The sequence below is a fragment of the Uloborus diversus genome, chromosome 2 (assembly GCF_026930045.1).
Source record: "Uloborus diversus isolate 005 chromosome 2, Udiv.v.3.1, whole genome shotgun sequence".
NCBI classification, from domain to species: Eukaryota; Metazoa; Arthropoda; class Arachnida; order Araneae; family Uloboridae; genus Uloborus; species Uloborus diversus.
In genome coordinates, this window is record NC_072732.1 from 175,469,892 (window position 1) to 175,484,185 (window position 14,294).

The 14,294-nt window shown below is 32.6% G+C and overlaps 1 protein-coding gene across 1 annotated transcript in view; it reads right to left on the minus strand.

Moving 5' to 3' along the window:
• Positions 1 to 1,086: 1,086 nt before the first annotated feature.
• Positions 1,087 to 14,294, minus strand: part of LOC129216671 (pre-mRNA-splicing factor CWC22 homolog) — a 106,087-nt gene continuing 92,879 nt past the window's right edge. The window contains exons 25-29 of the mRNA XM_054850887.1: positions 11,540 to 11,617; positions 11,281 to 11,433; positions 8,596 to 8,723; positions 3,791 to 3,892; positions 1,087 to 1,276 (exon numbers count right to left, since the gene is read on the minus strand). Of these exons, the coding sequence (XP_054706862.1) occupies positions 1,087 to 1,276; positions 3,791 to 3,892; positions 8,596 to 8,723; positions 11,281 to 11,433; positions 11,540 to 11,617 (651 nt within the window). The remainder of the gene's footprint in view (positions 1,277 to 3,790; positions 3,893 to 8,595; positions 8,724 to 11,280; positions 11,434 to 11,539; positions 11,618 to 14,294) is intronic.

The window sequence follows — 14,294 nt, forward strand, 5'->3', positions numbered from 1 at the left end:
ATAGTTTTATGCAGGTTCATTTTACGCTGTTTCGATTATATGCCGTTTAAGATTATACACCTTTATTTTATTTTACGCGGATGAGTTTCAGTTTTACATGGATGCAGCACAATACAAGCAGATAAAATTTTCCCCTTTCGAAATCCAAACTCCTAAAGATTTCAGATTACACGAATAAACTGCATTTTGGCGTGCTATTAATCGAGCTTGGGCCACTGGAGACATTTTATGTGATTGTTCCCAGAGCTCTTTCCGGAAGAAAATTTATTAACCTCACACAGTTCAGAACTTACTGGAAGAAGAGCTTTTAGAAGTGACAAAGGAGGACAAAAGCAACGAGGATATAGATATCAATGACAAAGAACCAAAATCGTTAAAACTGAAAATTTTGAGCCATTCCTTGACAATAGAAAAGATCTTTCTGATTTGTTAGTGAAGGAAGATTCTATCATAGAAATGATCATGGATGTGTGAATGCTCTGCAAAGAACTACAGAAAAAAATTATTGACTGCCAAAAGACTATCATAAGCTAAATTAATTTGTGTTTTCTGTATGCATGTTGTGCATAGAAATCAATATAAGTGTACATCAAACTTATTATACAATTAGTCATCACTATAATGAAGCATTTTTTTTATCTACCGAACCTAACCCCTATTTTAATACTAATATTAAGTCTTAATTTAAGCGGTTTTGATTTTAGCGGCATTTCCGAGGAACGTAAGCCCTGTGTAAAATGAGGGCCTACTGTATTTTTCTAGACTGAGCCTATATATATACAATGCACAAACAAGTGCAAAATGCAGTTTTTGCTGGAGTACATCAGCTCCTTTTTAGTGATATATTGACTCAGGAAGAGTATTATATCACATTATCACATTATGTTTATTTTACTGTTGTACCCCATTAAATGTCTTGTAATGAGCTCATTGCCATTACTTTCCGAACAGATCCAAGTATATCTAAAGTTTGTTTGTGAGTGGTGACCTTACGAAAATAATTATGGTTGTGCCCTTATGAAACAACAGAAATTATAATCAAAAGATTGTATCTTTTTATGAAGTTCAATAAGATGAACCTCATTCTCAATTCATTTTAAAACTCTTGTACTTACTCCTTTCATCTGAATCGGAATCAGAAGAGGAGGAGGATGACGAGGATGATGAGGATGAACTTGAAGTTGAACTTGAGGATGTATTTTCAGGAGAGGCAGCCACTGGAACAATTGGTATAGGAGGTTTTGGCAGATTCTTTAAATGCTCTCTCAATTCATCTCTGATAAAAGAGAAACATAAGGTTTTGTTCAAAGAATAGACTACATTTTGTTATCAATAATAAATAGATTGCACTACAAAAATAGTAGACATCTATTTTTTATAGAAAATCCACTAAGGTGATTGCAAATTATTTCATTCCCAAAGTTAAGAGACATGCAAATCATCTGAGCAGATTACATATATTCCTCGTTAGTTGCATAAGTATAACAAAAAATTAATGCATAAGCATACAATACATGAAGGCTGAACACTCCATACCATCTCTATCCTTGGGGCAAATGATGTACATGAGTTATACTTAAATGAAAGCAGGTTTTGCTTCTAGTGCAATTCATTTATGCACACCAAATACGAGGCAAATGTTGGTCTAAGATCATTTATTTAAGGCCCACCAAGGCCGTATCCAGAAAATTTTTTCGGGAGGGGCCTGGATTCGCACATTGCTCTAACACACACACATATATATAAATATAGACACACATACACGCATAAAAATATATTAACATAGAAGATGTCTTTTGCCTCGATTGTAATGATTCCACTGTTGGACTGTTATTTATATTTTATTTTCTTATTATTTTTTTATTCACCTTATAGTGGCAAGGATAACAAAGGAGTGTCCCTTTAAGTCGGATGCAGAACATACATAATTTCAGGAGATATGGAGGGGGGGGGGATTTTTTGAAAAATCAATATAAAAATCTGTATTTTGAGGCCTTATATGGAATAATTGAGACTACAAAAATATGACGAAAAAAGATCAATCAAAATAAAAATTTCTTGCTTGACAAATCGTTGACATTAATCGACAGAGAGTAAAAACGAGAGAGGAGAAAAGAGAAGCACATTGTCATTTGCTCATATTGTCTTTTAGTGTAGTTTATTTTTGCTCACTCCCCCAATATCCCCGCCCCCCACATCAAATGCCCTAGAAGGAGTCCCCGGCTTGAAATAGGTGCAGTGTAAGTTTTATACCAGTTTTAGGGGGAGGAGGGCAGGGGCGTGCACAGGGGGAGAAGGGACACCTGTTGGCCCGGCTCGAGCTTGAATGGAGCCCAATATTTTTAAAACCAGGGTTGAAAATAGGGGTAAACAATATAGAGGGGGCCCAGAAAAATTCATTTGTGACAGGCCCCAAAATTTCTGTGAACGCCCCTGGAGGAGTGCAAATCTACCAAACTGACAAGCCCCTGGATGGCCCTGAATTGAATTGGGAAAGAGAGCAGGAAATCCTAATTTAGTGTCTAAATTTCAAGTATGCTTTGCAGCTAATGAGAAATTGCTTTTTTTGTATTTCTTCAAATTTTTACTTGTTTAATAGTTACACAATTAAAAATTGAAAAAACTGTTTTATTTTCTTTTTTGGAATAAGAAAGTAAAAAAAAAAACCTTTCTTCTGTTTTTTTGTTACAAAACATTTCAGGTTGGGGGGGGGGGGCTCTGGATACGGCTCTGCCCACCACTTACATTTCTAAATACCTATTTATGATAAGCTAATAAAATAGCATAATAAAAATAAACTTTAATTTATTTTATGTACTCATATTGTTACAGTGGGTGACTACCTCCTTTAAAATTTCCAAAATTTATAGCTTAATTCTGTATAATTAACTGAAATGTATCAATAGAAGTAACACAAGTATCCTGATAACAACTCCAGGTTCGAAATAATCTTGTTAACACGAAATGGGACCATGATAATTATTTCTTGTTAACCAGAATCCATGTTATTTGATAAACTTTTAGGCGATTGTGAATTGATGGTGCCAAACAAGTATTTCACATAGAGCAACGTTTTACATTGAGCAATTTCCCTTTACAAGGTACGACTGCAGTACTGCTTCTGGCTATGAAACGGAATGGCTTACCTGCAAATCAAAATCAAAAGAAGCTAGACAGACAGACAAGATAAACTGAAAAAATCCATATTTCCTCATATCTTAAACCTATGTTCAAATCATTTATTCATTTTTTAAAATCAGTTCATTGATTAATCAATTTCTTTTGATTTCAGCAACATTTTTACGAAAGACAAAGCCTACTTCCATTCTCTTATTTCTGACTAATGCCACATTATTAAATTTTACTTTATTACTTTTTATAAGCACTTAAACATCTTATTTTAGTTTTTATTTCCAAAGTGGGAGCAAGCAAAATACTAAATCCATATTTGTTCAAAGTTGAATATAAACTTGTAATGATAGTTAATATAATACATAAAATAATTAAAAGCACATACATATCTGTTTAGAAAAATGCATTCAGCTAACAAAACATACAAAAGGATAATACAGTAAAACCTGTAAAGTTGACCACCCTTGTAATTTGGCCACCTGCCTAAGTTGACTGCTTTAATCAAGTACAGAGATAGTCCTATGTCATATAAATTAATCTCTATAAGTTGACCATCTGCTTAAGTTGACCACAAAATTAGTGTACCGCAAGTGGTCAACTTATACAGGATTCACTGTAATATATCCTAAGAAAAAAAAAACATGCATTATATCCTTACGTAAGTCCTCCCAAGCCAATTGATGTGAAAAAATTGATTGCAAATCTCGTATTGTGTGGATGATCTCTTGGGAAAAGGCCATCAAATGCTTCTTGAAGAGTTCTGGAAAGGGAAAAAAATAAAAAGGAATTCAAAATTTTGAAAAAAAAAAAAGAAAAATTGAAACATCAAGATACGATTAAAGTGCAAACATTTCTGAAACATTAACAGCTGATAGCTTGCAATCAACAGTTCACAAATTCAAGTTATTTAGATCACAAATATCCTTTAATACTGCTGTTAACACTTTTGCTCACTTGAGTGCCCCATAAAATAAAGTGTTACTCCAATTCCTGGGCTGGCAACCCTATTGTCCCCTTTTCGGAGATAAGTGGGAGTGAAAACCGCCCCTCCTGCAAGACGCTTTCAGTGTCTACAGCAGCAACAGTTGTAGAGTCTTTCTCCTTATATTTATATAGTAGTTCCAGTAGCATACCAATGGGGTCCAGTGCCCCTGGCAAACTTAAGTGTGAGCATTATGTGTAGTGAAATTAGACTGACTACACCGCTAGTAGAAGTGAACCTGCAAAACATGTCCACAGCCTGAAGTTGAAGAAAATGGAAAACACGTGGAGCATTTTTCCTCAAGGAAAATCTGTATTTATGATCTTCAAAAGATTTCTTAAGTTGTAGGACAACATCTTCATTGATATTTAAAAATGCATTTTGAAAAATAAATATATATATCAGCCGCTATGATACAACGAAACATTCAATTTACGAACATGCTGGTTCCAAGGAATATAAGGCATTACCGTAACACACAAAATAGGCCTAAAGGCGTTTTATAACTTTAAAATTGACATCACGTTGTATAACGATCTGCCAGGAGTAAAGAGCACTGGCAGACATCACGAAATTACGGCAAATTACTACATTCAACTCATGACGGCTATGAGGGGTGAGAGAGAGAGAGTGAAAAAGATCGCTCAAAGTATTTAAAGTCTTCACATGGCTTTCAAATTAAGAAGATGCAAAACACAAGATGTGTTGCCAATGCAAGAAAGTTTAAGATATGTTGCCAATCAAAAAAGTAACTCAATCTAAAAAAAAAAAAAAAATTATCTCGCGGTTATAAGATACAATGAACTGGTGACTCAGTTCACCCAAAAGTTCATTCATTTGACTGAGTTATCGCAACCGATCGCACGAATGACGTCGCAACGTGATGCAATGTTTACATCGAAAAAGGATCGATTCTGCATGATGCAAAAACGTATTTTTAATTTTTTTTTTTTTTCAAATTAAGTGATTCTTTCACTTTTTGTGAAAGTTTAAATTAAAAATCTAACATTAAGAAAGTGGGCCCCCCCCCCCAAAAGGTTGCCTTAATGGAAAGTCACCAGAGGTTATTGTGACCCCCAACTTTTTTGGGGGGGGGGAGGGGGGAGGACATTTTGACTATTTGATTCGATAAATTAAAAGACAGTATTACAACTTTAATATTTTTCTTCTTTTTTTGAAGTAAAAACTTCTTTAGGCGCGTTGAGTACTTTTAAGTTGGGGAAAAACCTTTCATTTCACGACCCCAAAAAACCATCACCATTTGGAATACGGCGCATGCGCGGCTTCTCTGCTCGTTTACGTATGATTTTTTTAAAGATTACGAGGCTCAGTTGCACAATCGGCAAAGTATCTGTCTCAAGAATCGAACAAGCTGCCCGTCATGAGTTTGATCCTCACCCTTATATAATATTTCTGAAGTGAAAACTTCTTTAGGCACTGGGTATTTTTTGAGATGAGAAGAAATGTTTCTGATATTGGTAAGACATTGTGTTTGCCATTGCCACTCTGAAAATGGACAGCTAATTGTAATGGTTGCAGTTTATATTTCACCGGATAAGTCTTCAAGCGCAATAGGGGAATTTCTGTATGAAAATTTATTTATTTATTCTAAAGAAGCTTTTGCTTCTTTGAAGCTTCAAGATAAAATTGGGAAGAACTTTTGTTGATTTTCCAGTGATTTTAAGTGGGGATTTCAACATCAACTTTGCAGATGATAAAAATCTACCATTAATAGAATTTTAAAATGGAGAATTTAATTTAATGATGTCCAATAATTGCAATCTTAGCACAACAAGATGTAAAACTGCACTTGATTCAGTTTTTAAACGTTATTTAAGAAGATTCCAATCAAAGTTTTTTTATTCCCTATTTTGGTTACCATAAACCTACAGTATCAGTTTTGGAATATAATAATAATAATCATTATGATCATGGCATTAAAAAATTATGTTATTAAATATGAATAATATATATAAATTAGAAAAATTTTTTAAAAAAAGGATTTTTTTTACTTAAATCATTTTTTAAAAACTTAAATGTGATTTTTTTCATTTGAAATGAACCCTGAATTATCTGGCATGCCTCAAAATTCAAATTTCCCAGCATGCTGCTCAATCTCACGACATAACGGCTCTTTTCGGCAAGTCAGCTAAAGAGGGTTAATGCAGTAAATTGATTGCGTGGAAATTTCAGTATGTGTATTATTATTTTTGTGCATGGAAAACTGAATAACACAAACTAAGAATTTATTTTCTGATATTTCCTATATTTGCATCAATATTTACTTTACAAAACGAACTGAAATAAACCAACCAAAATGTATATAATTGATGCATTGCTGATAAATGTAAAAACTAGACTATAGTTGATATTTTGAATCTACAAATTATAAAATTTTAATTTTTGTAATTACAATTGATTTTAAATGCAAATCAAACACACCACACATGTGAGCGCATACAAACATTCCAAATTTCTTTTGTATTTTTAAGTTTTCACTTCTGTCGGCAATCCCATGACTGCCTATTTTTTTTTAAATTGTTTTCAATGATGCCCAATGTTCATTCACAGTAGATGTTATGTATGAATGCAAATGTATGCATGCTCGAATTTCATCATTCGGTAAAATTGTAATTTCATTTGGCAAATTGAGAATTTTCCCCTTCCCAAAAAATTTAGTTCATTAGTAAAATCATCCTGTATAGAACGCCCTGCACCACTCCACAGGTAAACAAATTGTGTATAGAAGTCTTTCGCTAACTCAGTGAATCAGAATGGAATTTAATGCTACGGGTAAACTCTCTCTCCCCCCCCCCCTTTTCTGTGAATAAAGGATTGTTTCATTTCTCCCTCCAGTTTTTTTTTTTTTTTTTTTTTGCGAGTTTTTTAAATTTTTTAAAGCATTTTTCTAATTATATAATATTTTTTTTTAATTTCAAAAAAAAAAAAAAAAAATCAATCAGTAGAAATCTGGCCTCTTTGGCTGCTGCGCTCCTGGCAAGAGCCACTCCTGCCAACCCCCAGGTACGCTACTGAGTAGTTCACAAATTTTTCAAATCATACTTATTGTTGAACAATAGTTATTGCTACAACAGAACTTAACAAACCATCATATTGATTATCAGCATTCGGGACTGACTTGACCAACAGTCTTGTTCAGAATTTCAAATTTGAACCATAGCTAATATTTTTTTTTAAATGAATTTGTTAGAAATTTTCATTACAATGTCTTATTGAACTAGAACAGCAAAATCCCAATTAACTGGAAAGAGTGGAAAAAGCTAAATTCCAGAAGTGCCAAGCTTCTGGGAGCTTGAAAATTTGAGCTAATTTTAATACATTTAATGTATTGTGACTACAATAAATCAAAAAGCATAATTTTATTGTTATACTTTTAGAATAAAAGCAACAATTAATAGAAATCAATATCACAAAAACACAACCCTTTCACAAAAATTGCATTTGCAATAACACCCTACTTTTGTACAAGTATGCAAGTTTTTTACTTCTGATATTATTCATTTATTACATTCCATTTGTTTTAGAAATTCTAGATTCTTTGGCTCTCTGGTTACTGGAATGCTAGATGGATGAACTCTTACTGCCATTCTGGAATTTTAAATTCATAGCCATGCATCTGCAGGGTTCGTACTCAATTTCAGAAATAAAATGAAGGAGTTTTGAAGGAGTAAAATGAGATTTTGAAGGAGTGCTTATGGGCTGTCCAGAAATGATGTGATGATATCACACTTTTTTTTGACACATTTGACCCCTTCCCCCTTTGTCACAAAGTGTCACACTTCAACTTACTCCTCTTGTCACATGTCATTATTTTTATACCATTGTTATACTAACAGTGTGGTGTCCCTTTTTGTCACCCTCTCTCTTCCCCTTGTCACAATTTCATTAACCTGTCTCCCCCTCAAGGCATGACATCACTTGTGGATGACCCTTTTTACAGTGCTTTCTGACATTGGATTACTGATTTTTTGAACCAATTAAACATGTTTTACTTCACTTATGAAATGTCTTAGTCATTTAACAATATTTCCACCTTCAACTTTTATGACTTCTATGATCAATTTGTAAATCACCCCTTGATAAAAAAAAAATAAATTATGAAATTACAACATTAAAATCACCCTTATACCGATCGACCCTTAAGTTGTCGATCGTTGAAGTATTTTAAGTTATTGTCATAGAGAAAGATTTATGTAGTCTTGAACTAAAAAAGGAGTTTTGAAGGAGTTAAAACACAAACGAAGGAGTTTGAAGGGCCCTTCAAAAAAAAATTTCTAAAGGAAGGAGTATTAGAGGAGTTTTGAAGGAGCGTACGAACCCTGATCTGTATGTTTCATGTGAGAAATGCTGTAATGTTTCATTAATTTGTTTTTATTTAATGTTGTGTTGTTGAGCATTCATGAGTAGCATTTCTTAGCAAATGGTAAAAACTTAACACAAAACAAGCAAGATTTACTTACACATCTTTCACTCTTTCATTTAACTTCTGTAAGCTCATATATTCACAAAGTTCTTGAAAGAGAATTTTAATAAAAATACGACTGGAGGAAGATGTCTCTTCTTCATTCAATTTTATAATTGCTAGTACCTGGAAAAAATGTTTTTATCTATCAGTTATATATTTCTGGTATATAGTTAATATAAATACAGTCAAACCCGGCTATAGCGAACTGGGTATATAGCAATCCCCCGTTTGTTGCGAAACTTTTATATGGTCTGAACTGAAATTCTAGGACATTTCAAACACCTTTAACAATCCCCAAGTACTAGAGAATTGGCTATAGTGATCTAAAGTTTTAAGCTTTTTATCATCTGGTGAAAAAAGTGAGAAAGACATCCCATCATTTGTAAACAAACCTGATGTAAAGTGTGGATTGACTTTAAACACATTTTATAGGTCAGAATTTTTGAATTTCAAAATGTACAAAGAAGTTTTTCTAATTTTATGAGCTTGGGTTTTTTCTGAAAAATTCAAAAGTCTTTGACACAAACAACATAACAGTTGACTTGTCTTCTAATATTTATGAAGAAACAGAAGATATTAGTCCTGGACCTTCAATGTTTGCTCCAAAGGCAACTGTCAATGCTTTTGCAACTGAAACTATAGATCAACATTTTGTGGATTTGTTTGCAACAGTTGACTAAAAATCTGGGGAAATGCATATAAAATCCAAAAGTTTGCAACCGAAAATAACACTTCTTTTCAATGCCAAATTTTTTAATAATAAGTGCAAGTTTTTATTGTTAGATTATTACGGCATGGTCTTAACAACTTCTCCTGCCCCCCCCCCCCCTTTTTGAGACTGCTTTAAATTTAAAGACATAAGTACTGCAATTTCAAAAAATAAATACTCTTTTGTATGAAGTTTATTTAATTTTATTATTATTATTATTTTTAATTTGCCCAATTAAAGTAGTACAATTGATTCTGCACAAGGTTAATAAAGGGTGTTTTTTTGGAGGTATAGAACTTAAGGTTCAAATAAAACACAGTTAAAGAGTCTTAATTGCAATGAATCTGGCTTTATTCAAAAGATTATTCTTTGCTATTTTTATTTAAATATGCTTTCCGGCATATGGCCATCTTGGCTGGCTCGGAGAAAGTCCAATTTTCTACCACTTTTTGCAGAAATGGAGGCAGTATCTCAGCGATAACATGGCCAATCTTCTCTTCCAAGGCGTCAATCCTCTGTAGTTTGTCGGTGTAGACGAAAGATTTCACATAGCCCCACAAAAAATAATCCAGCGGTGTTAAATTGCATGATTTTGCAGGGTCCATTGCGCGAAATTATTCATTCACCGAAAGTTTCTTTTAATAAATAAATGTGCCACGTGCTGTGTGGCATGTTGCACCGTCTTGTTGTGTATTCATGACAACATGGCAAAACAAACACAAAACAAGTGACAGCCATCAAAATGGCACACATATCAACAGTGTTGCCAACTTAAAGTTCTATACCTCTAAAAAGACACCCTTTATTTAGTTGATGAAAAAAAATAACATATAAGGCAGTTAAATTCAAACATTGATCATAGTACAACATCTTATAAATCAAATAAATTTAACTGTTTCACAGTATCATAGAATAAATTTCCAATATATTACACTCAACAATATTTACAATCACATCAATGTAAGAAAATCAGGGACTAAAATTCAGCCCAGGCAGTAAAACCGATAGAATATTAGAGTTTAAATTTTGTTAGGATTTAAAACAGGAGAACAAGACATAAAACTTTTGAATGCTAGAATGCTTAGAAAATAACAATAGTGAAATGATGCAGCTATTTTTTCTACAAAAAATGTGTGATCGTCTCAACACATACAGCTTGTGATGGTTCTATTAACTCTGAATTTTAGCCCTCTAAAATATAAATCTATTTTAAAACAAATGGGGATATACAGTCGGACCTCTATATATCGAAGTAGCAAATTGCCGGAAAAAAATTTGATATATAGAATTACCTTATTTTATCATAAAAATCTCCTAAAACATTAAAATTAAAGCTAATGTTTGTGTATGAAACCCTATTTCTAATTTATACGAGCTTCGGATTAAATGAAAATTAATAGTTAAAAAATTAACAGAAATTACATTTTCATTCTTCGGCAATTTAACTTGATCTGCTACATAAAGGAGATTTTCATTTTGACAATGTAATCGAGAGAAAAGTAAAAAAACATTCTACCTAACTTGAATGATTTTTACTGAAACTAGAAAGACTAGGAATGATAATCAACAGAGAAAAGGGATAACTTGAAACATTATATTACAGTGCTACTGGTTAAAACTAAGATTTGAAATAAACTTAAGGAAATTTAAGAACTCCAGAACGGAACAACGACCTATCTACACACCCCTCAACCCCAGATTCCTTCTGAGTTTCGTAGCAACCTTTGAACATAATTTTCTCCCGTAACCTTCAGTTTTCATGAGACAAACAGTTAAAAGTGGGAAAAAAAAATCTATGAATGTCTCGAAAAAAATTTCGATATATAGAGATTTTTTCGATACATAGAAACAATTTTTCTATGTAATGAACATAGAAATGTGCTGGGATTTCGATATATAGAAAATTTCGATATGAGGAAGTTCGATATATGGAGGTTCGACTGTAATTATGAATTTAAAGAATGAACATACCGCCCAAGATATAGCATCAGTATACAAGAGATGAGCAAAAAATTTTGCAACGTTTCTTAACTTGTTTGTCTCAAGACGATGAATGGTCTTATAAGAGTTTTCAAATATTTCAGTAAAGGGCTCCACATATATTTTATTCAGCTGGCAGAATCTCTATACAAAACATAAAGAAAGAAAAAAGTGCACAAGATTAAAATTTATGTTAACCTAAAATGGTGCAAAAAATTAAAAGGGAAAATTATTTTTCTTTACAGCTTACCTGAGCAAGAAGTCCAAAAAACTTCTCATAAGTCCTTTGTTGTGCACAACAATCAAGTATCATGTAACACATTTCTAACTACAAAGAAAAGGACAAAATACTTTTTCAAAAATTTCAAATTGAAAAAAAGCAAAAATAAAAAATTTGTAGATAAAACTGTCTGTGTCACAAAAAAAAAGAGATTTATTTTCTATTTGAAAATACCTTTTTTTTTTGTGGGGGGGGGACATTAAATTTGAATAAAAGCAAATAAATAAACAAGCTGTAGTTCGATTATTTATTTCTAATGAATAATGTTTAGAAATGCTCCAGTTTGTCCAAGAAAAAAAAAACTTAAGCTTAATATTTAAAAATCTGATGAGGACAAGGGTCACACACACACAATTTTCATTCACATTTTATCATTATTTTACAAATAAAAAAGATTATTAAAGTTGCAAAAATGAAGCAAAATGTTTTTGCTTTTTAATGAAGTACTTCATCAAATAATATTAAAAAATAAATTAAAAATTTTTCCTGAAAAGGTCATATTTGTGAATCTCATCCAACTGATCAAGTTTGAGTAACTTTGCTGTGTTGTAAGTGATTTGTGCAGACCTAAAGCACTATAAAGGCTACATTATTATTATGCCCCAATAAGCGTGCTTTAATGCTTCAATACAAGTAGTATGGTATTAATGCTCAATTAAACACATTACACTGGGCTTTCTAATGGCTCAGATTTGAAGTTATATTTCCACAATGGCAATAAGCTATGAATTTTATACTAAACTGCTGTGCGGGGGTGCAGTGAAGGGGAAGGGGCTGGGGATTAACCCCTCAGAACCCTTGGTTTCAAACCATATTACCAATCCTAGTACAGTAAAACCTGAAAAGTTGATCACTTTTGTAAGCTGATCACCTGTCTAAGTTGAACCGCTAATTTTGTTAAAATTAGTCCCATATCATATTTATCAAACTCTATAAGTTAACCACCGATCTTAAGTTCACTACGAAAGTACTGCAAAACAAGTGGTCAACTTAGAACCCCTTTAGAGGACAGGCCGACCTATCCAACATTTTGGTTCCGAGACAGCTTTGTATCCAGCCTTGTTTTAAGTATTTGAAAATACGTTATTATGGTTGCTGGTTGCAAGGTGATAAAATAATTGAAGGATAAGTTGAGTAAAATGTCCTTTAGGTAGATCTAGAAGGAACATTTTTCTCAAATTTAATAACAGTTTATCAGGAAATGTTTTCTGTAATGAACTCCATTTTTATACCTTACTTGATTTTAAATATGAAGTAAAATATCTTCTCCATATTAAGACAATAAAATAATCAAAAACTTTTTAAACAATACATCTATAGCTTAGCAAGCAGTTTTCTGTGAGGTGGTTTCTGTACACATAATAATGTTTTCACGTGTACAATTTTGAAACCAAAATGTCGGATGAGTCAGCTCTCCTTTTAAGTGGCCCTAGATCAACTTATCCAGGTTTCACTGTATATTAATACATACATTTAAGAACTACATGTAAGATCCTCTTTAGGAAAAAACACGGGTTGCTTTATGCTGTTGTAATACTTAATTCTTTAAAGATTTCAAAGCTAAATTTTAAAACTTAGCTTACAAATGTAAATGAAACACATTGAAGAATCTACAAAGACATGCAAACTCATATTCATCAATGCTCATGTTAAGATTTTGCCAAAGCCTTATCCTTGCTTTTAGCTTTTATGTGACACTACATAACTTCTGTATCTGCTTATTAAATTATGTACATATTTATAAAAAAATTGATTTGGATTTTAATGAAGCTCTAGAGGGGAGTGAAGGACAGATTTTCAATGTATATTACATTGACAAAAAACACCTAAGTTTATGTAAATACTTAAATTTCTAAGAACCAAGGAAGGCAATAAATCAAATGTACCAAAAGCTTTTTTTGCTTACAAAAGGTGTACAACAAAGAAATTAGAAAGTGTGGAGAGGTCCGTGTCACCAACAGACCTTTCTTGAAGGGTAAAGGCAGACTTAGTGATGCCACGAGGAGAAAATGTCATGAAATTAACACTCAAATTTACACACACACACGAAAATCACATTTGGAACTTTGATTGCAAACAAAAATGGAGGAGCACAAAGTTCAATCTTCAACAGCTCGAACTATTTTTAATTTATACAAGACATACACGATTGAGAAGAGATAAAATGGATTGAGTGCAGACTTTCATTCATAAAACCAAGACCCTAAGTCATGTGATAAATTTTAAAGCAAAGCATTGGATGAAATCAGGTTTCTTTCGCTTGTTTCACACAAAACGTGCCAACCATTCGTTGTTGTTGAGTCACGTGACTTGAGGTCTTTGGGTCAGCTTTTGCTAAGCTAATAATTGGACTTGCTCCCTCCATTTTAATTCCTGCTCTAAGACATACATATACGTACAAACTTCAAAACAAAATTTTTTAAAACGAATTTGGGAAAATGTGTTTTTTGGGCACGTACGTATAAAATGGAAAATCAGTCAAAATTGATTCATGAGAGACTAAAATGGAAATTTAATCTGAAATTCGAGTGAGATTTTTTCTTTCCCTTGAAGGAGAATATATATATAAAACCCTACTGTACTTTACCTCCTTTTCTTCATAATTAATAGAAAACAGAGTGAGAGGAAGAAACTAAAAAGAAACAGTAACCTCAAGATTTGGTTGAGAATGTATCAAATAATGAAAACTACATCACTTTCAGAAAAAATGAAATTTCCACCTAAA